At 38.3% G+C, this 25,158-nt stretch overlaps 1 protein-coding gene across 1 annotated transcript; it reads right to left on the reverse strand.

Moving 5' to 3' along the window:
• Window positions 1–651: 651 nt before the first annotated feature.
• Window positions 652–1,769, reverse strand: LOC104110169 (uncharacterized). Its single transcript, XM_009619614.1, has 3 exons — window positions 1,606–1,769; window positions 1,419–1,512; window positions 652–897 (listed from the first exon to the last, which is right to left on the reverse strand). Exons 1-3 carry the CDS (start codon window positions 1,767–1,769, stop codon window positions 652–654), a joined length of 504 nt encoding a protein of 167 aa, XP_009617909.1.
• Between the last annotated feature and the right edge of the window lie 23,389 nt (window positions 1,770–25,158).

Raw genomic sequence — 25,158 nt, forward strand, 5'->3', positions numbered from 1 at the left:
CGGCCGGATCGTTACAAGTATATATTCATATGTTTTTTAATTAATATTAGTTATGTATTCAGATGTATTTTTAATTTATAGAAGTTAAGTTATTCCCTGCTATGTTCAGCATAATTCAATGGTTTTTAATCCCTGCAATAATCCTGCAATAATCCCACATAATTGTATTATGTTATCAGAAATGTTTTTTTGGAAATTGAATTACATATGTATTCATTTTTTATTTTATTGAATGTACACTCATGTATTTCAAGTATACATGCCCTGCTATACCTCATACCTGTATACAAATCATTTTGTAAAGTACCACGAAAAATAATAGCGTTCAATTTAGTAATCTAAACTTAAAAAATCCATCCCGTAAGAATCCAATACACCAATAAATCAATATGTAATATAAAACTTGAACAAATCTATGACATATCGTTATTGCAGTAATTAAAATCAGAACATGAACTAATTCCTTCGTGAAGCATTTCTACAATTACGCTTATTATGTCCTGCTTGCCCACATATACTACACGAATGTTGATATTTCTTCTGAAACAATTCACTTAACGGTTTATTGCGCTTCTTCTTTGGCCTTCCATGAGATATTTTCCATTTGGGTGGTAAGACAATTTCCTCTGATATATGTGCTGGTATATTCCATTAACTTCGGTCAGGCAGTGGATACACGGGCACCTCATATGTTATTACAACAGACTTTGGTTTGTAATAGTCCGAGCAATAATCTTTCGGCATTAGAAACTTGCTTTTCAAGACAGCCCAAGGATGTGGGCATGGTAATTCGTCAACTTGGAACCGCCCACAACTGTAATTTTTCTCTAGGAGGCAAACGGTGTAATGTCTTCCTTCATCATTCACCATGTGCAAGTGTTCAGTCGATGGTACAACCTATATTAAATGGAGAAATATAAGTTATGGTCATTTGTACAAGTCATGTATCTGTCAAAGACCAAACGTATTAAATACAGTATACATGTATACAATTCTGAAACATTTAAAATACACTGAATGTTAACAATGTTTATCTGACAGAATATTAAATTGAATACATTTATTTGTGAAATACAATGACATACAATATTCATGTATATAATGAAAAAAAAAATTAAAATACACTGAATACAAACACTATTTTATCTGACAAAATATTAAAAGTGAATACATTTATTTGTGAAATACAGTAAAATACTGTCAATACAAAAACAAAACCATTGAATACATCCAATGAAATACATATGTAGTAATATTTATTATCAACATATAATATGCAGTAATTACAACCGTTTCAGATTTTGTAACAGAATACATGCACCAGTGTTATTATAAAAAGCGCATGCAGTATGTTAATAATAGAAATTGTATCATGCATAAATACATGATGCAAGTACGTATAGAAAAAAAAAACTTACAGTCATACGTGTAGACAATGCCTCATTCAATGTAAGGATCTCTTGGTATTGTTTCCCAAGCGTTGTGTATGTGTATGAAGCTTCTTTCTGATTGCTGCAATTCCAACATCCAAACATCTTCATAACTTCTTATAGGAAGTTGTATATTGGCAATTCTCTTGTTGATACAAGTGCAACATTGATTGACTCAGCAATATTTGACGTCATAGTCCATCCATGGTTAACAGGTGCATACAACCTAGCCCACTTTTCGTATCCAGCTAATTCCAAGTATTCTTTCACCCGAATATCTACCTTCTCCACCTTTTCCATTAGACTATCAAATTCATCCTGAGTATATGCTTTTGCCATCGAAAAGTATACCTCGCTCAACTTTGCATGACTTTTTTTTAATTTCTTATATATGTTGTTCCATAGATGCCATATACAAGCAAAATGGGGTACCGTAGGATACACTCTCGATATAGATTTGATGATGCTCTCATTCCTATTTGAAACGATGCACATGTTTTCCCGCTCACCATAAGCTACCTTGAATTGCTCAAAGAACTACAACCAAGCTGCATCATTCTCTGAATCAACAACACCATATGCTAGTGGCAATATATGTCTTGTAAATACAATTGCATACAGATAAAAAAAAATATCATCCAAGTTGTACTAAGAAGTCAAAATACCATATTTTATGTTAATCTGTACGTATTTTGTTTTTTAACTGACTCGCCTGCACCATCCAATGTGCTAGCCGAGACGAATGTCCCCGTGTATGCCGATTTTAGGTGGCTGCCATCCAAAACCACGATGGGTCTACAGTAAACGAACCCCTTTATAAAAGCATACAATGATATATATAAATACATGAACTCATTTTTCTGTGATTTTTTCATTCTTATATGTGAACGAGGATATGTCATATCCAATGTACATAAGTACCCTGTTAATTTATTGTATGAATCAGTTGGTTCACCTCTAAAAAAATTCACTGCTTTTTCTTTAGCGCTCCACGCCAACATGTAACTAACATCTACACCAAAGTCTCATTTCACATCATCAATTATATCTTTTGACGTGTATTTCCTCTTATGATTAGTAAACTTGGACCTAATCATACCCCCAATCAACCTACTGGTTACTTGACGTTGCTCATACACCTTATCTTTCAACGAACATGTATGCTTATCATTGAATTCCCTCACTTTGAACATTTGTGATTTGTTAATACTAGAAGCCTTAAATCTCCATTCACAATCCTCAGAAATACATAACAATGTATAGCTGCAAATACATTTGTGTTATACATATGATTGGTTATGTGTGGATAAAATATAAACAGATCCTACAGCTGATTCGGTTACATACACACAACATTTTCATTTGCCAACAAAGTTTTGAATATATAAACATACAATGAAATACAATGTGTGTTTATTGAATATACTATAGATTTTGTTTTAATACATTGCATAAAAAAATGTATAAACATACATTAATATAAATAGTTAAGTTCTCATATAACTATTTCAGAACATTCAATTATAAAAATACTATTTATAACGACCCAGCCGGTCATTTTGATCTCTAGCACATAATTCAGTGATTTGAGGCCCTGAACAGCTTCACTGCAGGTATAATGACTTGTACGTACGGTCGGAATTTAATTTTGGGAAGTTCGTAGTTAGTTTGGGAAGAAAATTCTAAATTCAGAAGCTTTAAGTTTAAAGAATTGAGTAAATGTGATTTTGAGTAAACGACCTCGGAATTGGGATTTGAAGGTTCCAACAGATTCGTATGATAATTTTGTACTTGGGCGTATATCCGAACTGGGTTTTGGATAGCCCGGGAGAGTTTCGGCGCCTATTGTGGAAGGTTGGCATTTTGAAAGAATTTCATAAAGTTGGGTTGAAGTGTATTTCAATGTTATCGATGTCTGTTTGGGATTTCGAGTTTGGGAATAGCTCCGTATGGTGATTCTGGTATTGGGAACGCGTCCGGAAGTGGATTCGGAGGTCTGTAGGTCATTTTGGGGTTATTTGGCGGAAGTTAGAAATTTGAAGGTTTTTGAGAAGTTTGACCGGGAGTGGACTTTTTGCTATCAGGGTTGGATTCTGATTCCGGAAGTTGTAATAGGTCTGTAATGTCGAATGTGACTTGTGTGCAAAATTTGAGGTCAATCGGACGTGATTTGATAGGTTTCGGTATTGAATGTAGAAGCTTGAAGTTCTAAAGTTCATTAAGCTTTAATTGGGTTGCGATTCATGATTTCAAAGTTGTTTAATGTGATTTGAGGCCTCGAGCAGGTCCGTGTTATGTTATAGGACTGGTTTGTGTGATTAGACGAGGTCCCGGGGGCCTCGGGTGTGTTTCAGACCAAATTGGAGCTGTTATAGACTGTTGTTGCTGGTGTCTGGTTTCCTTTTTCGCAAACGCGAAGGAAGTCCCGCGTTCGCGAAGAGGAATTTATGGGGCTGCTGGGTTTGGCCTTCACAAACGCGAGCCAGTGGATGCGAACGTGAGGCAAGAGCTGGACAAGTCTTCGCGAACGCGACCAAGGCGACGCGAACGCGAAGAGGAAATGAGGGAGCTGGGCCTAAGGCCATTTGGCCTACGCGAACGCGTAGAGGGGTACGCAAACCCGAAGGGGCGGGTCAGTTGGCCTTCGCGAACGCGATCAAAGGGTCGCGAACGCGAAGAGAGATTTCTGGGCAGTGAGTTGTTTTTAAAACAGGATTTTGGCCATTTTCACTTCATTTCCTCCATGGGAGCCGGTCTTGGAGCGATTTTGGAGCTCCATCTTCATCATATATGTCAAGGTAAGTGATTCCCACCTATTGCAAGTTAAATACTTGGATTATATATGTATTTAGACTTAAACATTTGTGAAAATTTGGAATTTTGAAGAAAAACCTAGAAATTGGTATTTTTGGATTTTGACCACGAAATTGGATATGGAATTTGGAATAAATTATATATTTGAGTTTGTGGTGTCATGAGTAAAGTTTATCTTCGAAAATTTTTGGAATTCGGGCACGTGGGCCAGAGGGTGATTTTTATCAAATTTTCGAGCGGAGTTGGGAATTTATTTAAATCGAATTGTTGTGAGTATTAGAGTTTATTTTTATGGATTTCCACATTTATTGACTAGTTTTGGAGCGTTGGGCATCGGTTTGAGTTGTTGGAAAAGCCTGGGAGTTGGCTATGGAACTTCAGAGCGAGGTAAGTCTCCTTTCTAACCTTGTAAGAGGGAATTAACCCCATAGGTGAAATGATTCAATATGTGTTTCTATTTGTGGGGGCTACGTACGCACGAGGTGATGGGAGTCCGTGCGTAGTTACTAATATGTTTATGTCCGGGTAGTCTAGGACCCAGATCATGCTATACATGGTAAATCAATTTTTAAAAAAGGTTAATGTCACGACCCAAAATCCAACTACCCATGATGGCACCTAGCCTCACCCGCTAGGTAAGCCAAATAACAATAATCTGATTCAATTCATATTTAACTGACTCTAATACGCTCCCCAAGGATTAGTAGTACAAATCATGAGCTTCTAAGATTTGAATTTACAAAGCTGTTGTGAAATAAAATACATTATCTGTTTGAAATATACATGAACAGATTAATAATTCAAAAGATACCAAGAACAAGAGGCAGTTGTGACTGGATCGCAGGTACATCTTCAATGCTAGCTCCCGTCATGCACAACAACATTAGCATCCAAAATCTGCACGCAAGGTGCAGAAGCGTAGTATGAGTACAACCGACCCCATGTACTCAATAAGTAATAAACCTAACCTTAGGTTGAAAGTAGTGACGAGCTTGTACCAAGGTCAGAGTCCACACCCATATCCAGTAACATCTCATAACAATAAAATTGATGCAACACAAAGAATAACTCAATAATAAAATGCTCAGCTCGTTCACAGTTCTGGAAAAATAAACATTTTCTTTTCAAGTATAATAGTAAAACTCAATTCTTTTCACTGAAATCGCCAAAAATATGAGTAAGTCTGAAAACTGTGATTTTTCCCAAAAACAACTTTCTTCCACAATAGGGAAATTTCATTTTCAAATGGCATGAGGAAAGTACATCTCCATGTCTACATGTCAATGTGCATACCAATGCGATACAACACAGTGATAAAATCATATGCATACTCTCAGAGTATCAATTCACTCAGTCCTCCCAATTACTCAATCCTCTCAGTCACTCAGCTCTCCCAATCACTCACTCCTCACAGTCACTCATGCCTCACAGTAACTCAATCCTCCCAAATCACTCGGCACTCGCACTCAATAGGTACCTACGCTTACTAGGGGTGTGTACAGACTCCGGAGGGGATCCTTCAGCCCAAGCGCTATAACAAGCCAATCATGGCATAAATTAATGAAACATGTTGCGGCGCGCAGCCCGATCCCATAAATATCCTCACCATCAGGCCCTCGGCCTCACTCAGTCATCAATCTCTACAGTCTCTCGGGCTCACAATGTCATGAAAACTCAGCCCAAAATGATGATATGATGAATCAATAAATAGCAATACAGACTGAGAGATGAAATGAATGAACATGACTGAGTTTCAATTTTTATTTTAAACAAATTTAACTACAATATGACCTATGTGGGTCTCAATAATACTAGCATATAGCCTCAGCATGATTTGAACATGATTCTCAGCTCAATAGCTCTAGTACGTAGAGATTTTCATGATTTCAGATAAGTTCAAGTAACTACACAGTACCACAGGAATAATGGAGTCACAGTTCACACGGTACACGCCCACACGCCCGTCACCTAGCATGTGTGTCACCTCAACACCAACACATAACACGTATAATTCAGGGTTCATATCCTCAGCTCCAAGATTAAAAGAGTTACTTACCTCAACAAGACGAACCCAACGTCGAGCAAGCTAATCAATACTCCGGAAATTCCATTCCGTGCATATCAACCTCTGAACGGCTCAAATCCTAATGATTTCCTTGAAAATCCCTCGATAATAAGATTGCCACAAATCTAGCTTTCTTAATTCAACTCTTTAGTGATATTAAAAAAAACTCCCACTACTCTTACAGCTTCAATCTACATTAACATAATTCAATTGGACCAATGTTAGTAAACAAATTCCCAGATTTGATCATTTATCAAACACCTAGTAGGCATACATTAATACATTTCTTAACCATAGAATTAGTTCTTCCAACTACCATCATTTACCAACAATTCATCCCACCATAATTATTTAACAACTTATAATCCTAACATTACATGTGTGACCAACCATTCTCACCCAACCAATAAAACTCCATCAAATAATCACCTTTCAATTTCTACAATAGGTATTCATTTAAATTGAGAATTTATGGCTTCCAATCACTATACCATGAGTTCCAATACATGATTCATACTAATATTTCCATAATAAATCCATACATGTATAGATAATACTCTCAGACCCAAGAATCATAGTTCTTATGACCTAATTTTAATCCAAATCCCAAAATTAAAAACTAGGGTATGGAACCTTACCTCTTTGATGAAGAACATGAGGGATTTCTTGTTGGATTTCAAGGCTTGGACAAGAATTTGATGAACAAGACACTTTATATACTTCCTCTCTCTAGAACACTCCTTTTTGAAATTCAATCAAATCGATCGAGAATCTCATCTCTCACTTCTCTCTAAAATCATCAGATAATTGCCCCAAAATAAGCCCCAAAGCCTATTTATCAAAATGGAGTCGGGTTATGAAAATAGAAAAATTAACCCTCCGAAATCAGGTATACGGTCACATAATGGACCGCGAAATGGGTATGCGGGTCACAAAATGCACCGCAAAATTGATGCCCAGAAATGGGCTTCACTGGACAGGTATGCGACCATTTTGCGGTCGCATAACTACTTTTGCGATCGCAGAATTGGTTGCATAATCGCATTTTTCCAGCCTTTGGTAATTTGATCATAACTTCTTGTAGGAATGTCCAAATGACGAACGGTTTGAAGCATTAGAAACTAGACTCGAAGATATTTTATTTGATAGGTATTTAATCACATAACACAATATATATATATATATATATATATATATACGTTGAATGTGTTTTTGCCAGAAGTATATACTTCTGGCAAAAACACATTCAACGTATATATATATATATATATATATATATATATAGATATTCTCATTCAACGTTGGGTCTTGTGCGTACCCATTTAAAACTTTAGTCTATCATGAAATTTCCAACTTGACTCGGACTTAGGGTTCTTCTTAGACCATAAACCATTCTTAATGCACCTCATACATCTATTATCATGATATATTGATATCATTCATATAATAGTCATTGTCTACACATAAAATAATACAATTAGCGCACATTAACTTTCTTAATAGAGCTTAATTACTTCGAAATGTTCCGGGGTGTTAGAGTTAAACTTCGTGTCCTTGACCGTTAAATGAAAATTGATATTTCCTTGGATAATTTCTCCTTAAATAATTATTTATTGACTGTTGAATGTGTTTATCTTTTGTGGAGCGGGCCGAATGCCTCAGCAGATTAAATAGATGCATCTATGGTTCGCGTCGTTTGACCCTTAGCAGTGCACAATTTAAATATTTATGTTGGAGCGGGCCATATGATCTAGGCATGATTTGCGCATGATTGAACTTGATTGCTTTGGAATTTACAATAAATGATTTTGCCTCCTCGGCCTGAGATAAATTATTAAATAATGAAAAATAAATTTGGAAATTTCTTATGAACAAAAGAATTGTTTACTTATTTTATGACATTGAGCTTATAGTCGTTCTATGTAATCCCTGCCTAATTATATCATTGATATCCTATTTATAGCCCATAGTAAGTGTCGAAATCAACCCCTCGTCACTACTACTTCGGGGTTAGGCGGGATACTTACTGGGTACGCGTTGATTTAGGTACTCATACTACACTTGTTGCACATGTTTGTGCAGGTACATATATGTTTAGTAGCCTTGTGGGCGCAGAGGCACGGTTATGGCGGGGACTTAGCTGAGTTGCATTCTATATTACGATCCGCAGCCGGCAGAGTCTCCTTCAGAGTACTTACATTTTTCCTGTCCAATTTGTATTCCTGACAGCTATTGTATTTTATTTTATATTCCTAGTTAATTCTCATGCACTTGTGACATCGGGTTCTGGGATGATGATGGGTTGTTCTGTATTGAATTTGTTAAAAATATTATTATTTATTCTGTACATTCCACCTTTTGCTATTTAATTGAAGGAAAATATGATTTTAGAAATATTAAAATGAGAACTCAATTAAGTATTTATTGTTTTATTGCCTAACAGTGGTGTCCGACGCCATCACGACCCGTTATGGATTTTGGGTCGTGAAAACATAGTATCAGAGCACTAGGTTCACTTAGGTCTCATGAGCCATGAGTGAGTCTAGTAGAGTCTTGCGGACCGGTACATAGACATTTGTACTTATCTTCGAGAGGCTACAAGATTGTTAGGAGCACTTCCCTTCTTGATTTCTCATCGTGCGGTTCGATTCCTTTGAGGTTTATGCCTTCATCCCCTTCCTATTCAGTCTTATATAACGTGAAGCGCTTGTTATAAATTGGGAATCGAGAAATTTTAATGGCACTACTGATGTAGAGTAGGATATTTCTCCCTGCATATTCGATTGGGCTAATTTCGTCGCCTTGTGGAAGGATGTTCTGTCATCTCAACTCAGTAGCTATATTTCTGATGGTTTTGGGGCTATACACCAATTGTTATGATGTTCATGAGTTGTTATCGCACAATATTAAGGTAATGGTAGGATACTTGTCTACGTGTAGGGACAGTGAATGAATTGAAAGGATATTTTTCTCAATGCGTGACTTAGAGATCCAGTATTTTATTTCCGGCAAAGGAAAGGCAATCGGACAAAGAATGTTCAGGTTGGATTGATGGAGTAAAGAGACTTGGTATTTTCGAGCATAGTGGAATTTTCATCTGTGATGTGGTGTCGTCGCCCTGGATTGAATGTGTTAAGTTCGCCGATTTTATGGTCTTCATCAATTTGCCTTCGGGGCAGGGTAGTGTGAAATAGTGGTGGGGAAGCGGCTGTTAGAGATCGCAGTGTGCGGTGGTTCAGGATTTAATCGGTGGTCCGGGTGTTGAGGGCTCAAGGAAGATGATCTTTTGAAAGGATTAACGTTGGTAGCGATCGATTGGTTCAAGTGCTACAGAGGTAGATTTTGAATTAAGGTAACAACTGGGCAGCGAAGAATGAGTAAGAACATGTGGGAGGTGTCTTGCGGTGGTTAAATTTCTAGAAGGCCAAGTGTGAGAAACAGAAGTCGGGTAGTGCTTAAAGGAGAGGGTTTGACCAAAGCAGGAGAGTGGCAGAGTAGCATATGGGCTCTGTGGTAGGAAAGTTACACACGTTGAGGAAAGTTTAGAGTGATTTGGAACTCATGGTGGACATCGACTAAGTCTACGAACTTAACTTGGAATATTGGCTGCTATACAGAGAAGGGTTGGATACGACGGAAAGGAGTTTCATGATATGAAGAAGGATACAACATGACTTTGGATTAGAATGTATTGTCTCACCTTTAGTTGATGTCCATGGGGAATGAACGGACTTGTAAAGCTGGTGAATGAGCACGGGCTCAGGGTGATTTACTGATTTCGTAGTAATTGTACCCAGTGCACCATATGTGAGAGAATGAAACAACATATTTTTAGTTACCAGAATCAACAGATTCGCACGATATGAATTCAAGAATGTGGAATTTTCCTAAAGGTCCTGCAGCCTCTCGAAGATAAGTACAGACGTCTCCGTACCGATTCGCAAGACTCTACTAAACCCGCTCATGACTCGTGAGACCTATGTAACCTAGGCTCTGATACCAACTTGTCACGACCCAAAATCAATCACTATGATGGCGCCTATTGTGGAACTAGGCCAGTCTCAACTCAACAACCCAACACCAATAACAATAAGTTTGAAAACATTAACGGAAGCATTTAACATTAAAGAAAAAAAATCTGTTTGAAACATAAGAAAATCCTAAAGTGATATAATCCAGCCCAAAACCAGAGTACATGAGCGTCTAAATCAGAAATACAGTCTACTACAGAGTCTAGAGATATAAATTGAAAGTACGATAAAGATAAAGAAGGAGAGTCAAGGCCCACGAATGCTGTACAGCTACCTTGATAGTCTCCAAAACTCTAGAATCCTCAATCAGCAACCGCCTCTACGACCAGTATCACCTGGATCTGCACATGAGGTGCAGGGAGTAACGTGAGTACACTAACTTAGTAAGTAACTAATCCAAACTTTGGACTGAAAGGTAGTGACGAACTCAACAGGTATAACAGAAATAAATGTGCAGAAACGTAGGCATGCTCTCAAGTCAAATATACAGCTCAAACAGTAAAGGAAATACATATCTGAACAGTGTATGGTATACAACTCAGCTATCTCTACATCCCAATGCAAACACTGTATGAAATGCACAATGTGCTCCACTCTCAAGTATCCAACCACTCGTTATTGTACATGGTCATCCAGCCCAGGGGAATCCATCCCGGAACATATACAATGCCGACTATAAGTCACCAGTACCGAGGAAAAAGGGGAATTCAATCCTATAGAGAAATCCATCTCCACGTATCAAGTAAATCGGACAAATCCATGCCCAGGGAAATCCATCCCTCAATAATATCATCCGCGTTCACTAGGGGTGTGTTACAGACTCCGAAGGGGGTTCCTATAGCCCAAGCGCTGTCATAATTATCAATATACCTACTGCGGCGTGCAGCCCGATCCCATAATTGTCACTTATCAATCTCTCCAGTCTCACCACAGGCTCACAATGTCATGAAAACAACCTGGAACAATGATATGATGAATATATAAATAACTGAGGCTGAGATATGATATTAAAATGCATGATCATGACTGAATATTGAATAGTAAATGAAACTAGTGAGATGACAGCAAGAAACGACCATTGAGGGTCCAACCATTACCGTCACAGAGCCTAAACATGATATCTAGCATGATTTACAGCTCAATTACTTTATCACATATTGAAATCATGTATATTGACAGAATAGAGTCACTAAACGGTGCCACATAATCACCCAAGCCACAATTCTCATGGTAAACGCCCGCACGCCCGTCACTTGGCATGTGCGTCACCTCAATACCAATCACATAACACATAATTTGGGGTTTCGAACCCTCAGAACCAAGTTTGGAAGCATTACTTACCTCAAACCAAGCAAAATCCTACTCCGCGATGCCCTTGCCTCTCAAATCGGCCTCCAAACGTCCAGACTCTAGTCACAAGCAATACAATACGATCAATATAGGCTAAAGGAACTAATTCCACAAGAAAAATACCAGATTATAGCCAAAATCCAAAATCGACTCAAACCCGCCCCCCCGAGCCCACGTCTCGGAAGCTAACAAAAATCGCAAAACCCAAAAGCCCATTCACTCATGAGTCTATTCATACCAAATTTACCAAAATACGACCTCAATTGCCCTTCTAAAACCCCAAAGTTCACTCTCCAATTCCCAAGCCCTAAATCCCCAAATTTCCAATTCTAATGCCTAATTAAATGATGAACAAAGCCATAGATTCACGGAAATAAGACCGATATGGGTTAGAATTACTTACCCCAACGTCCTCCTTGAAAACCTTCAAAATTCGCCTCTCTCCCGAGCTCCCCAAGTCCAAAATTGAAAAATGGAAGAGAAAGCCTCGAGTTGGGGTTTTTTGCCCAGTTAAAACCGCACCCGCGGTCCTAGTTCCGCACCTGCGGAACCGCATCTGCACGCCGAGTTCTTCTTCTGTGGAAATTCATTAAAATCTAGACTCCGCTCCTGCGATCATTTAACCGCATCTGCGATCATCGCAGATGCGGGACCCAAGCCGCTTCTGCGACCACCGCAGATGAGGATTTCCATCGCACCTGTGGTCTGATCCCAGGTCTCCCTTAGCCGCACCTATGGCTATGCCTTCGCTCTTGTGGCCTAGCACCTGCGGTTCCCACTCCGCAGGTGCGGAAACACTAGAACCAACAGATTTAGTTGCATTTCATCAACTCCAATTCTTCCGTTACAACTCGGAATCACCCCGAGGCCCTTGGGACCTCGACCAATCATACCAACATGTCCCATAATATCATACAAACTTAGTCGAACCTTCTAATCACTCAAAACAACATCAAACACCAAATTACTTTCGGATTCAAGCCTAAGAACTTCTAAACTTCGAAATTTCGCAAACGACGTCGAAACCTATCAAACCACGTCCGAATGACCTCAAATTTTACACACACATTATAAATGACACCACGAACCTACTCCAATTTCCGAAAATCCATTCCGACCTCGATATCAAAATTTCCACTGCCGACCAAAATCGCCAAATTTCCAACTTTCACCAATTAAAGCCAAATTCTCCTACGGACCTCCGAATCACATTACGGATGTGCTCCTAAATCCACAATCACCAACGGAGCTAACGGAACCATAAAAATTCAAATACGAGATCGTTTACACATAAGTCAACATCCGGTTGACTTTTCCAACTTAAGCTTCTAATAAAGAGACTAAGTGTCTCAATTCACTCCGACACCACTCTTGATCCGAACCAACTAACCCGATATATCATAATATAGCTGAAGAATAAAAAAGAAGCAGAAATGGGGGAAACGGGGCTATAACTCTCAAAACGACCTGTCGGGTCGTTACACTTGTATTCTGTCAATGTATCCACATATATTCTATAAATGTATTCACTAATATAACATTGTATTCACATGTATATGAGTCTATTCTCAATAATGTATGTTGATGTATACATGATTAAACTAAAGAATAGTAAAAGCTGATTTACAATATGTATTTAGAAAATCATGAATACAGATATAACACTGTATTCACATGTATATAAGTGTATTGTGCAAAATGTATGTTGTTGTATAGATGATTAAACTGAATAATAGTAAAATCATATTTACAATATATATTCAAAAATCATGAATATAGTTATAGCAATATTTAAATACACTGATTATACATGTATCGCTATATTACATATATACTAAAGAGGTTAAAAAATGTTAACCTCTAAATTCTCCCCAACAGCTATATCATGATGTGTTTGGCCTTTGGGATTATCATGCAAGTTGGCCTCGGTTGATATTTGAATACCACCATTTTGTCTCCCAATATATTTCTTTCTTTGGTATACCCTTTCTCTATTCTGATTGGCTTTAACATATTCAGAAAGTTTTTTGAAATTTTCATTGATCAATAATCGTAGAGAAGTGAACTCACCCATCACCTAATAATTACACAAACAATTAGAGAGGGGTTAGAAACATATATGAAAGTTAATACATAAACAGTAAAGTTGAATATGTTTTAACAATACTTACATAATTCTTGAATGAATTTAGACCCTGCCTCAAAGCAGACAAATCATCAGATTTAGAATTAGTTATCTTCTTAACACTCAATACAGTTTCCTTCATTTAAATATTAGCAGTCGGAGGAATCTTGGCTTGAGGTATTGTGGATACATGTGGTATTGGACACTCTGCAGTCGTGGGATCAATTAGTTGTTGTTTGCGCTTTGTGTGAGGTGGTGATGAAGATAGACCAACACTTCCATCATGTTTCTTCTTCGGCTGAAGAGGCGGTGTAGGACTAAAGTCATTAGAATTATCTTCATTGTTGTTTGTATGAAGAGGACTTTTGTCTACATCAACGCCATTCAGAGGAACCTGAATAACAACAAACTCTCTAGCGGTTGGTTGAATGTTGTTGTATTTCAGCTGAAAATAGAAATACACTCAATGTAAATCATATTTGCTGTATGATTACTAATGTAATCTGCTTTATGTACATGGGAAATTATCAATATACATGTATTCAATTGTATTGTATAAAAAAATTTCCAACATTGAATTAAATGTGTGCTGTAAACTGTATTATATATTCTACTTTATTCCAGTTAAATTTGAAAACATGGACATTTATGTATGATATATTCAACTATATTTAATTTTTAATATTAACACTATATTATGTATTCTATTGTATTCCAGTTAATTTTGAGAATAGGGACATTGATGTATGATGTATTCAACTGTATTTAATTTTTAATATTAACAGTATATTATGTATTCTAGTTAATTGTGAAAATAGTGTAACGAACCGACTGGTCGTTTTGAGTATTACAACCCATGTTCCCCTATTTACTGCTCAATTTATGCCTTACAGTTGATTTATGACTTATCGGGTTAGTTGGTTTGGGTCCGGAAAGATTTCAGAATGAATTGAGACACTTAGTCTCATAATGGAAAGCTTAAGTTGGAAAAGTAAACCGGATGTTGACTTATGAGTAAACGATCTCAAAATTGAATTGATGATTCCTGTAGCTCCGTATGGTGATTTTGGACTTAGGAGCGTGTCCGAAAAATTATTTGGAGGTCCGTAGTGGAATTAGGCTTAAAATGGCGAAAGTCGAATTTTTGGGAAGTTTGACCGAGGGGTTGTCTTTTTGATATCGGGATCAAAATTCGATTCTGAAAATTTTAGTTGGTCCGTTATGTCATTTATGACTTGTGTACAAAATTAGAGGTCAATCGGGCGTGATTTGATAGGTTTCGGCGTCGTTTGTAGAAATTGAAAATTTCAAAGTTCATTAGGCTTGAATTGGGGTATGATTCATAGTTTTAGCATTGTTTGAGATGATTTGAAGGTTTGACTAAGTTCGTATGATGTTTTACGACTTTTTGGTATATTTGGTTGAGGTCCCGGGGGCCTCGGGTGAGTTTCGGATGGTTAACAGATCAAATTGGGACTTAGAAGAAAAAGCTGAAGTTTCTGCCATCTGATGCAATCGCACCTGCGGAAATTCCATCGCAGGTGCGAGCTCGCAGAAGCGAGCCTGGCAAGCGCAGAAGCGGTCCCTTGATCGATGGTGCGAGGGAAATACCGCACCTTCGATGATCACAGAAGCGGTCCCTTGATCACAGAAGCGGAGGCATGCTCTAATGATGTTTCCGCAGAAGCGGAGCTTTGATCGTAGATGCGGCTCCGCAAATGCAGAAATGGAGCCGCATGTGTGGAAATGGAGTCGCAGGTGCGAAACTCCTCGTCAGAATGTTAAAAACATAGGAGTCCGAGATTTTTGACATTTCCAAAAGCGAGTGAGGCGATTTTTGAGCGAGAAATCACGGGAAATTTTGATGTAAGTCTATTGTGCTCCTTTCTACTCCATAATATTGAATTATCATTGAATAATTCTACTAGATTACATGTTTTTATGGTGTAAATTGGGGATCTGAACTTAGGGATTTGAAAATAAGATTTGAAGATTTGGAGGTCGAGTGAGGTTGGATTTTTGTAAAATTGGTATGGTTAGACTCGTGGTTGAATGGGCTTCCGGATTTTATAACTTTTGTCGGGTTCCGAGACATGGACCCACGTGCGATTTTTGAGATAAATTTATGATTTTTATGGAAAACTTGCATTTTCTTATGGAATTAATTCTAATAATTTTTATTGACAGAATCAAATTATTTATGACTAGATTTGATGTGTTAGAGGCCAATTCATGAGGCAAAGGCTTAGCGGAATAAGAATTTCACAGTTTGAGGTAAGTAACAGTTCTAAATCTGGTCCTAAGGGTATGAAACCCCGGACTTTGTATCATGTGATTATTTTAGAGGTGAGACACATGCTTGGTGACGGGTGTGTGAGCGTGCACTGAGGGTATTGTGACTTGTTCCGTCCCGTGGAAACTGTAAAGTTGAATAACTTGTTGTTAGCTATGTGCTCTCTATGTGTTGTGGAAATTTGACTGTAAGTCATGTTAGTAACCATGTTTAGGCTATATGTTGGTAATGTTGGGACCCATAGAGATCGTGTACATGTTGAACTAACTGCTTAATTGTTGTTTTGTACTCAGTCACAGTTTACTTGTTTATTTTATCCCAGTCTCTATTGTTCATTATTGATGCATCATATCATTGTTGTTTGGGATGATTTTATAATTGTTGAGAGCCCGAGAGACTGGAGAGATTTATGACTGAGCGAGGCCGAGGGCCTGATTGTGAGATATTATACTTTAGCACGTGAGTTATCTGTTCAACACGTAAGTTGTTCGTGCGGATCCAGATACTATACTATAGCACGTGAGGTGTCCGTGCAGCACGTGAGTTATCCGTGCATCACGTGAGTTGTCCGTGCGGATCCAGATAATGATACTATAGCACGTGAGTTGTCCATGCGGATCCAAATAATGATACTATAGCACGTGACTTGTCCGTGCAGCACATGAGTTGTTCGTGCAGCATGCGAGTTATCCGTGCGGATTATAGCGCTTGGGTTGTAGGAGCCCCTTCAGAGTCTGTACACCCCAAGTGAGTGCGGGTACCCATTGAGTATGCGTACTGAGGGCTGGGAGCCCAGTGAGTGATTGTTGTCCTGAGAGGTTGTACTTGCTTTTCAATTGTTGTTGCACTTAGTTGCAATCTATCATTGTTGTGAAATACTCTGAAAGATTTTATATCCGGATTATATGAACTTGAATTGTATAAAACTGATTTGACTTAAACTGCTGGATTTGAAAGCATGTATATTCTTAACTGGAATTACTGAAAGTGAACTATAACAGTGTAGCTCGTCACTATCTTCAGTTCCTTATTTATTATTGTTACTTGCTGAGTTGGTTGTACTCATACTACACCCTGCACTTCGTGTGTACATCCAGGTGTTCCCGGACATAGCGGGTGTTGATTCTTTCACATAGTTCATTTTTCGGAGATTCAGAGGTAGCTGTCGTGTTTCGCAGACCTTGCCTCTTCTTTCCTATCTCCTAAATTATAGTATTTGGTCCCACACTGTTATGGACCGTATTTTCCAGACTTATATTCATATTAGATGATCATGTACTCAGTGACACCGGGTTTTGGGAGTGTTTATATATGTATTTGTGAGTTTTTCTTCTGCTAAATTTCGATATTATATTTTTCAAACTTAAAAGATATGGTGGTTTATTGAGATTGTCGGCTTGCCTAGTATTAAGATAGGCGTCATCACGACAGGTGAGATTTTGGGTCATGACAAGTTGGTATTAGAGCTTTAGGTGACATAGGTCTCACGATTCATGAGCAGGTTTAGTAGAGTCTTGCGGATCGGTACAGAGACATCCGTACTTATCTTCAAGAGGTTGTCGAACCCTTAGAAATTTTCCCTTTCTTGTATTCTATCGTGCGAAATTGATTCAGCTTGAAACATAACTCTTTTAATTCCTTCCACGCATTTAGTATGCGCATATGAGCGCTAGGTATTAGATGTGCATCGCCAGCTTGTGATTCTGTGAATGAGGTTCAAGATGTGTATTCTGTATTTTGGTGATGGGCCAGTCTGGAGGACTTGAGGCCAGGTTTAGACCACAGCTTAGGCTCGGTAGCTTTAGTTGTAACCTATACATTTGGACTCATATGTCCGGTAAGGTTCCTACGAGTGGAATTTGTGGCTCGATGAGAAATTGAATGACTATATGATAAGTATGATGTGACTATAGGATGTGTTAAGATGCGTGGAATGTGAGGAATAAAGTTTGCTTATGACTCAAGAGTTTGCTATTGGGTACTTGATTTTTGTCTTGATTCGATGTATAGTCTCGAGTTGTGAGTGTATTAAAGGATCTTTCACGTTGTTAAACTGTGGGACAAATTAAATTCTCATGTCTTGTCAATGAGTTTGGACTGAAGGAGAGTAAGTGATTGTGGTTGCAAATGGGTATTTCTAATGTTGATAGCTAGAAAAAGATGATCGTTGAAGAGGCTTAGAGTCCGTAATATTCTATTGGTTCAGGTGCGACATAGATGGATTTTTATTTGATGCAACAGTTGGGTAGCAAAGTGTGAGGGAAGACATGACGGGAAGTGTTTCGCGGTAGTTGAAGTACTAGCAGGTCAAGTAGGATAAGTAGAGGTGAATAAGTTGCTTAAAGGAGATGGTTTAACCGAAGTAACAGTGGCAGATTAGCATATGAATTCTGTGGTAGGGTAGTCGCTTTCCTTGAGAAAGTGTAGAACGGTTTGGAATCGTGATAGAATGTGATTTGGCTAACGGACTTTATTTGGAGTGATGGTTACTGTACGAAGAAAGATTGCATATGGAAGAAAGGAGTTTGCTTGAAATGAAGAGGGATGTGAAGATCTGATTATCGTTGCAGGCGTTATATGACTTGAGTTCGGAAGGTATTGTTGAACTTTCAGTTAATGTCAATAGGGATAGTGCAAATTTATACAAATGGTGGGAGAGCATAAGCTCAGGAGAATTTACTGATTACGTGGTCGTTGCACCCAGTGCAGCGTCGTTGGGAGATGTCGGTAAAGAATTCCACAGGTGGGTTATCTCTTGTGAGCAGTTAGCAGTGGCGTGATGTTGATGAAGCTTCTGCGAGGAATATTGCTTGCTACCCGGTAAGAGGTCGATTGTGTAACTGTGGCTGGCGATTCAGAATGTTCATGAAAAGCTTAACAAAAGACTTTGAGAAATTTGGCGGGTTAGCGGTGTGAGATCTTAGCAATTGAGAAGGAGAAATCCTTGCGGGTTCTAATTTTATATAATTGCAGCTTAAGGCTAAGTGGGGGAGGCTGATATTGACAATTTGATTTCATGTTTATGTGTTAAATTTTAGTTTTGGTCTGAGGCATACTTGTGGTTTAGTTATGACTTACAGAGGAGGAGATCGAGGATGACTCGGGTAAGTGAATTCCAAGATACGGGTTACATTGCACTTTATGAAAACATGAAAATTATGGAATGATTAAGTTGTTATTTTGAAGGATGTAGTGAACACGAAGTATGAATTTGATTGGTCGTGATAAGTCAGGGTTACTTATTTGAGTGTTGATTATGCTAAAGGAGAACATGTCTTTCGGCCCGTTTAGGGCGTAGTAAATTAGATTTTAGCAAAGTGGATGACTCTCGAGAGGGTTCTAATGGATTCAAAATGTATATGTGGAAATTGAAAATTTTTTGAATTTGTATATCACTAGAATCAGTTACTTACATTGGATGGTATCAGGACGTACGGTAATTCTGTTTGACTATAGATTCTACATTTAAGTATAAGAAAGGAAAGAGGAATAATTTTAAATTAGCATAAGGTATTTTCAAAGTGAGTGTTACGGTTGGGGTATTTATGGAGGTGCTTAAGAAGAATACAGTGGCTTATGGGCCTTAGGGCGATGTGGTTTTATATTAGGATGTCTTGTAGTGAGCTTTGGGTAAGGATAAAAGTGTTCTGACAAGGAGAAATGTCAACTTGAGGATAATTCAGAAGAAACTCGGAGAAAATAGGACAAATGGGTAACATGATGGATCAGTATGGAAATAGTATGCTCGGTTCTTTTGGTTCTTATGATGAGGTGGGGCTTTACGGGTGTTTTGTGGCAATACTCTTGGATTTGGCAACCTGTGTGGCTTGGTGGAGTTAGAAGAATTTAGTTCTGATAGCTTGGTTATGTGCAAATTAATTTCAAAGTTTTCATGATGGTTTCTACCATGGTTTGAACCGGATATTTTCTACCGGTGTATGGAACGTGTTGTGTATTGTGATTTCCTCCTCGAAAGAAGCAAGAGAGAGGTTTCCAACTAATAAGGTATGCAATTTGCTTGTGACTTAGAGTTTATAATGAGATTCTTGTGCCTTTCACATGATAGATGTGATGTATTATGCGGGATTAAGATTTAAATGTACAAGGTGGCAGTTCATTCTTGAAAGGAAGATCATGAATTTTAGACAGAATGGTCAATTTTAGATAATTAGATGAATGTTATAATTGCTCGGTAATCCTTGAGAAGAGTGCACATTTCAAAAGGCGCATTGTGTTTTGACTTGCGGATGTTCATTGGTATTGCAGTACTCATATGGTTGATAGATTGCTGATATTTAAATTATTGTTATATTCCACGGAAGAATTATGAAAATATTCTGTATGGGAAGATCGTGAATAAAAGATGTGTTAGTCATTCTAGTACTGGAGTTGGGATCAGTTACGATGATTCATGTGTTCTATGAATTTGGAGACTGGGAGTTCTGAGAAGTATATTGTTTCGGGGTTGCGACCTATTTGAGGTGATTATTTTATTTAAAACATGGTGGAGGTACTAGTTGCGTTAATTATTTGTGATAGCTATGCGCTATGAGTGCGCATATATGTGAGGTTTGAGCCATTGTACGCTATTCATACTCGAAAGAATGCTTAGGCTATAATATGCCTAGAGTTGACTGTTAAGTGTAAAGTTATAACGTTTCCCGTATTCATACCTTTGTTGAGAACTATCTGGGCTATACTTGAGGTTACAAAGAATATTATTTCCTAAATAAACGGGGTAGTTACTAATTCTGTGTAAAATTGCCGATTTGAAGTGTGATAGCAGACTTTGCACATGTTTATACTATGGCGTGCTATTTATACCAGTCCAGGAGCATGAGAATCTTATTTCATTATCATATACAAGTGTACTTGTTTAATTTCTCATGTATGATATGCTGGGAATGGAGGCCTGTGATCGTGCCAGGCGATTCATACTATTGGCACGTGAGTTGTCCATGCCGTGTGTGAGAATTTTATTTCTTTGATAATTTATCAGATTTCATTGCTTTCCTTCCTCTATGATAAAAATTACATGAGCAACGTATTTGATGAATTGTGTGCATGCGCCTACGGTTATCCTTTTCATGAAATTTGAGGAGTTGGTTGTAACATTATGGTTGTGGTGGTGCTTGTTGAATTGCACAGTAGTGACTGGAGTTATATTGATGTGGCGTGTCTGTGGGATATGTGTGTTGAATAATATAAGGTCATTGGACCTAGAATGGGTATTATCATGATTGATTATGGTATATTCAAGAGGGCTATAATTTTGGTTGGGGCGAGAGAGCTCCATGGCTAGTTGATCTGATGAGTGGTTATGAGTTTTTGATTATTTCTTTCATCATTGGCAGTGTACGAAGGTCGTGGAATGAGGTTTTGTTGACTGCGGGGTTTTATACTAGTACTTGATTGGTTTGGAGTAGTTACTGTGATCAGGAATGGTGCTACGAGCGGGGCGAGTTGTGTAATATGCTGGGTAATTATATCCGTGATTATATTTATAGCTCGATGCAGCTTGTTTAGACTTATACAGTGTGTAAATGTAAGATTCGTGTCTTGAAATAAAATTCTAAATGTTGAGAATTTAATTCCAAGGCTTTTGGGCTAAGGCTAAATTAAGAATTTCCAGTTGTATTGTGTTGTCAGGACTATGTGTAATAGGGTGACATGGGATCACCCCTGGGTACGCGCATGGTAAGATGGAATAGTGATTTGATGGCTTGGAAAAACTCTTGGCACCTTTGAGGACGAACGTATGTTTAAGTGGGGGAGAATGTAACGACCCGACCGATCGTTTTGAGTATTACAACCTTGTTCCCCCATTTACTGCTCAATTTATGCCTTATAATTGATTTATGACTTATCGGGTTAGTTGGTTCGGGTCCGAAAAGATTTCATAATGAATTGATACACTTAGTCTCATAGTAAAAAGCTTAAGTTGGAAAAGTTAACCGGATGTTGACTTATGAGTAAACGACCTCGGAATTGAATTCTGATGATTCCTATAGCTCCGTATGGTGATTTTGGACTTATGAGCGTGTCCGAAAAATTATTTGGAGGTCCGTAGTTGAATTAGGCTTTAAATAACGAAAGTGGAATTTTTGGAAAGTTTGACCGGGGGTTGACTTTTTGATATCAAAATCCGATTCTGAAAATTTTAATGGGTCTGTTATGTCATTTATGACTTGTGTGCAAAATTTGAGGTCAATCGGACGTGATTTGATAGGTTTCAGCGTCATTTGTAGAAATTAAAAATTTCAAAGTTCATTAGACTTGAATTGGGGTATGATTCATGGTCTTAGCGTTGTTTGAGGTGATTTGAAAGTTTGACTAAGTTCGTATGATGTTTTAGGAATTATTGGTATATTTTGTTGAGGTCCCGGGGGCCCCGGGTGAGTTTCGGATGGTTAACGGTTCAAATTCGGACTTAGAAGAAAAAGTTAAAGTTTCTGCCATCTGATGGAAGCGCACATGCGGAAATTCCATCACAGAAGCGAGCCTGGAAAGGGAAGATGCGGGAAGAGGGATGTGAGGCAATGGTCGCAGGTGCGAGGGAAATTTCGCACCTGCGATGAGCGCAGATGCAGTCCCTTGATCGCAGAAGTGGAGGTAGGCTTAAGTGATCCCTTGATCGCAGATGCGGCTCCGCAGATGCGGAAATGGAGCCGCAGGTGCGAAACTCCTGGTCAAAATGTTAAAAACAGTGGAGTCCAAGATTTTTGTCATTTTTGACATTTCCAAATGCGGGTGAGGCGATTTTTGAGCGAGATATCACGGGAAATTTTGAGGTAAGTCCCTTGTGATCCTTTCTACTCCATAATATTGAATTATCATCGAACAATCTGACTAGATTACATGTGTTTGAGGTGTAAATTGGGGATTTGAACTTAGGGATTTGAAAATAAGATTTGAAGATTTGGAGGTCGAGTTGAGGTGATTTTGGTAAAATTAGTATGGTTAGACTCGTGGTTGAATGGGCTTCCGAATTTTGTAACTTTTGTCGGGTTCCGAGACGTGGGCCCCATGGGCATTTTTTGAGCTAAATTTCAGATTTTTATGGAAAACTTGCATTTTCTTATGGAATTAAATCCAATAAATTTTATTGACTGAATCGAATTATTTATGACTAGATTTGATGCGTTGGAGGTCAATTCACGAGGCAAAGGCTTAGAGGAATAAGAATTTCACGGTTTGAGGTAAGTAACAGTTCTAAATCTGGTCTGAGGGTATGAAACCCCAGACTTTGTATCATGTGATTATTTTGGAGGTGACGCACATGCTTGGTGACAGGCGTGTGGGCGTGCACCGAGGGGACTGTGACTTGTTCCATCCTGTAGAAACTGTAAAGTTGAATAACTTGTTGTTAGCTATGTGCTCTCTATGTGTTGTGGAAATTTGACTGTAAGTCATGTTAGAAACCATGTTTAGGCTATATGTTGGTATTGTTGGGACCCGCAGAGGTCGTGTTCATGCTATATGTTGGTATTGTTGGGACCCGCAGAGGTCGTGTACATGTTGAACTATCTGCTTAATTGTTGTTTTGTATTAATCACAGTTTACTTGATTATTTTATCCCAGTCTCTATTGTTCGTTATTGATGCATCATATCATTGTTGTTTGGGCTGATTTCATGATTGTTGATAGCCCGAGAGACTGGAGAGATTTATGACTGAGCGAGGTCGAGGGCCTGATTGTGAGATGTTATACTTTAGCACGTGAGTTATCTGTTCAGCACGTGAGTTGTCCGTGCGAATCCAGATACTATACTATAGCACGTAAGTTGTCCGTGCGGATCCAGATATTGTTACTATAGCACATGAGTTGTCCGTGCAGCACGTGAGTTGTCCGTGCGGATTATAGCGCTTGGGCTGTAGGAGCCCCTCCGGAGTCTGTACACCCCAAGTGAGCATGGGTACCCATTGAGTGTGAGTGCTGAGGGCTGGGAGCCTAGTGAGTGATTGTTGTCCTGAGAGGTTGTACTTGCTTTTCATTTGTTGTTGCACTTAGTTGCTATCTATTATTGTTGTGAAATACTCTGAAAGATTTTATATCCGGATTACATGAACTTGAACTGTATAAAACTGATTTGACTTAAATTGCTGGATTTGAAAGCATGTCTATTCTTTGCTGGAATTACTGAAAGTGAACAATAACTGTGTAGCTTGTCACTATCTTCAGTTCCTTATTTATTATTGTTACTTTATGAGTTGGTTGTACTCATACTACACCCTGCACTTCGTGTGCAAATCAAGGTATTCCCGGACATAGCGAGTGTTGATTCTTTCACACAGTTGATTTTTCGGAGATTCAGAGGTAGCTGTCGTGTTTCGCAGACCTTGCCTCTCCTTCCCTATCTCCTAAATTATAGTATTTGGTCTCATACTCTTATGGACCGTATTTTCCAAACTTGTATTCATATTAGATACTCATGTACTCAGTGACATCGGGTTTTGGGAGTGTTTATATATGTATTTGTGAGTTTTTCTTCCACTAAATTTAGATATTATGTTTTCAAACTTAAAAGATATGGTGGTTTATTGATATTGTCGGCTTGCCTAGTATTTAAATAGGCATTATCACGACCGGTGAGATTTTGGATCGTGATAAACAGGGACATTGATGTATAATGTATTCAACTCTATTTAATTTTTAATTTTAACACTGTTTTTAATAACAGATATATGTTGAATAAAATACCAGTCAATTAAATAATAATAAATTACCACATTTCCCTGGTCGTTGAACATGCCGTTTATCAAGTAAGCATAAGTTGGCTGGTTGACAGTGGTTTTCCAATTGAGTATTTTGAGAATCCGGTTATCAACTTATAGTGCAATTTTGGGGTCAACCTTTGAACAACACTCGTAGAACCATACTTGCATAGCGAGAGGCATCCCAGCTATCCTATAATACTTCTTCTGAGAATCCATCTTCTTGCTAATAGATCTAATAAGGGCCTGGAATGCCTCCTTACCCCATGGATAATCAGAATATCTCCCGCTCTCAACCAAGTCAAAATGTAGTCTTGGGATGCTTGTGCAGTTCTT

This window comes from Nicotiana tomentosiformis, chromosome 10 (genome assembly GCF_000390325.3).
Source record: "Nicotiana tomentosiformis chromosome 10, ASM39032v3, whole genome shotgun sequence".
In the NCBI taxonomy this organism is placed as follows: domain Eukaryota; kingdom Viridiplantae; phylum Streptophyta; class Magnoliopsida; order Solanales; family Solanaceae; genus Nicotiana; species Nicotiana tomentosiformis.

Excerpts from the sequence above, each read along its gene's own strand:
- LOC104110169 (XM_009619614.1), bottom strand. The coding sequence starts at position 1,769 with ATGGCAAAAGCATATACTCAGGATGAATTTGATAGTCTAATGGAAAAG. Across the intron at positions 1,513-1,605 it reads ATGACGTCAAATATTGCTGA|CAATCAGAAAGAAGCTTCAT; the intron begins GTCAATCAATGT and ends TTGGAATTGCAG. Across the intron at positions 898-1,418 it reads CATTGTCTACACGTATGACT|GTTGTACCATCGACTGAACA; the intron begins GTAAGTTTTTTT and ends CATTTAATATAG.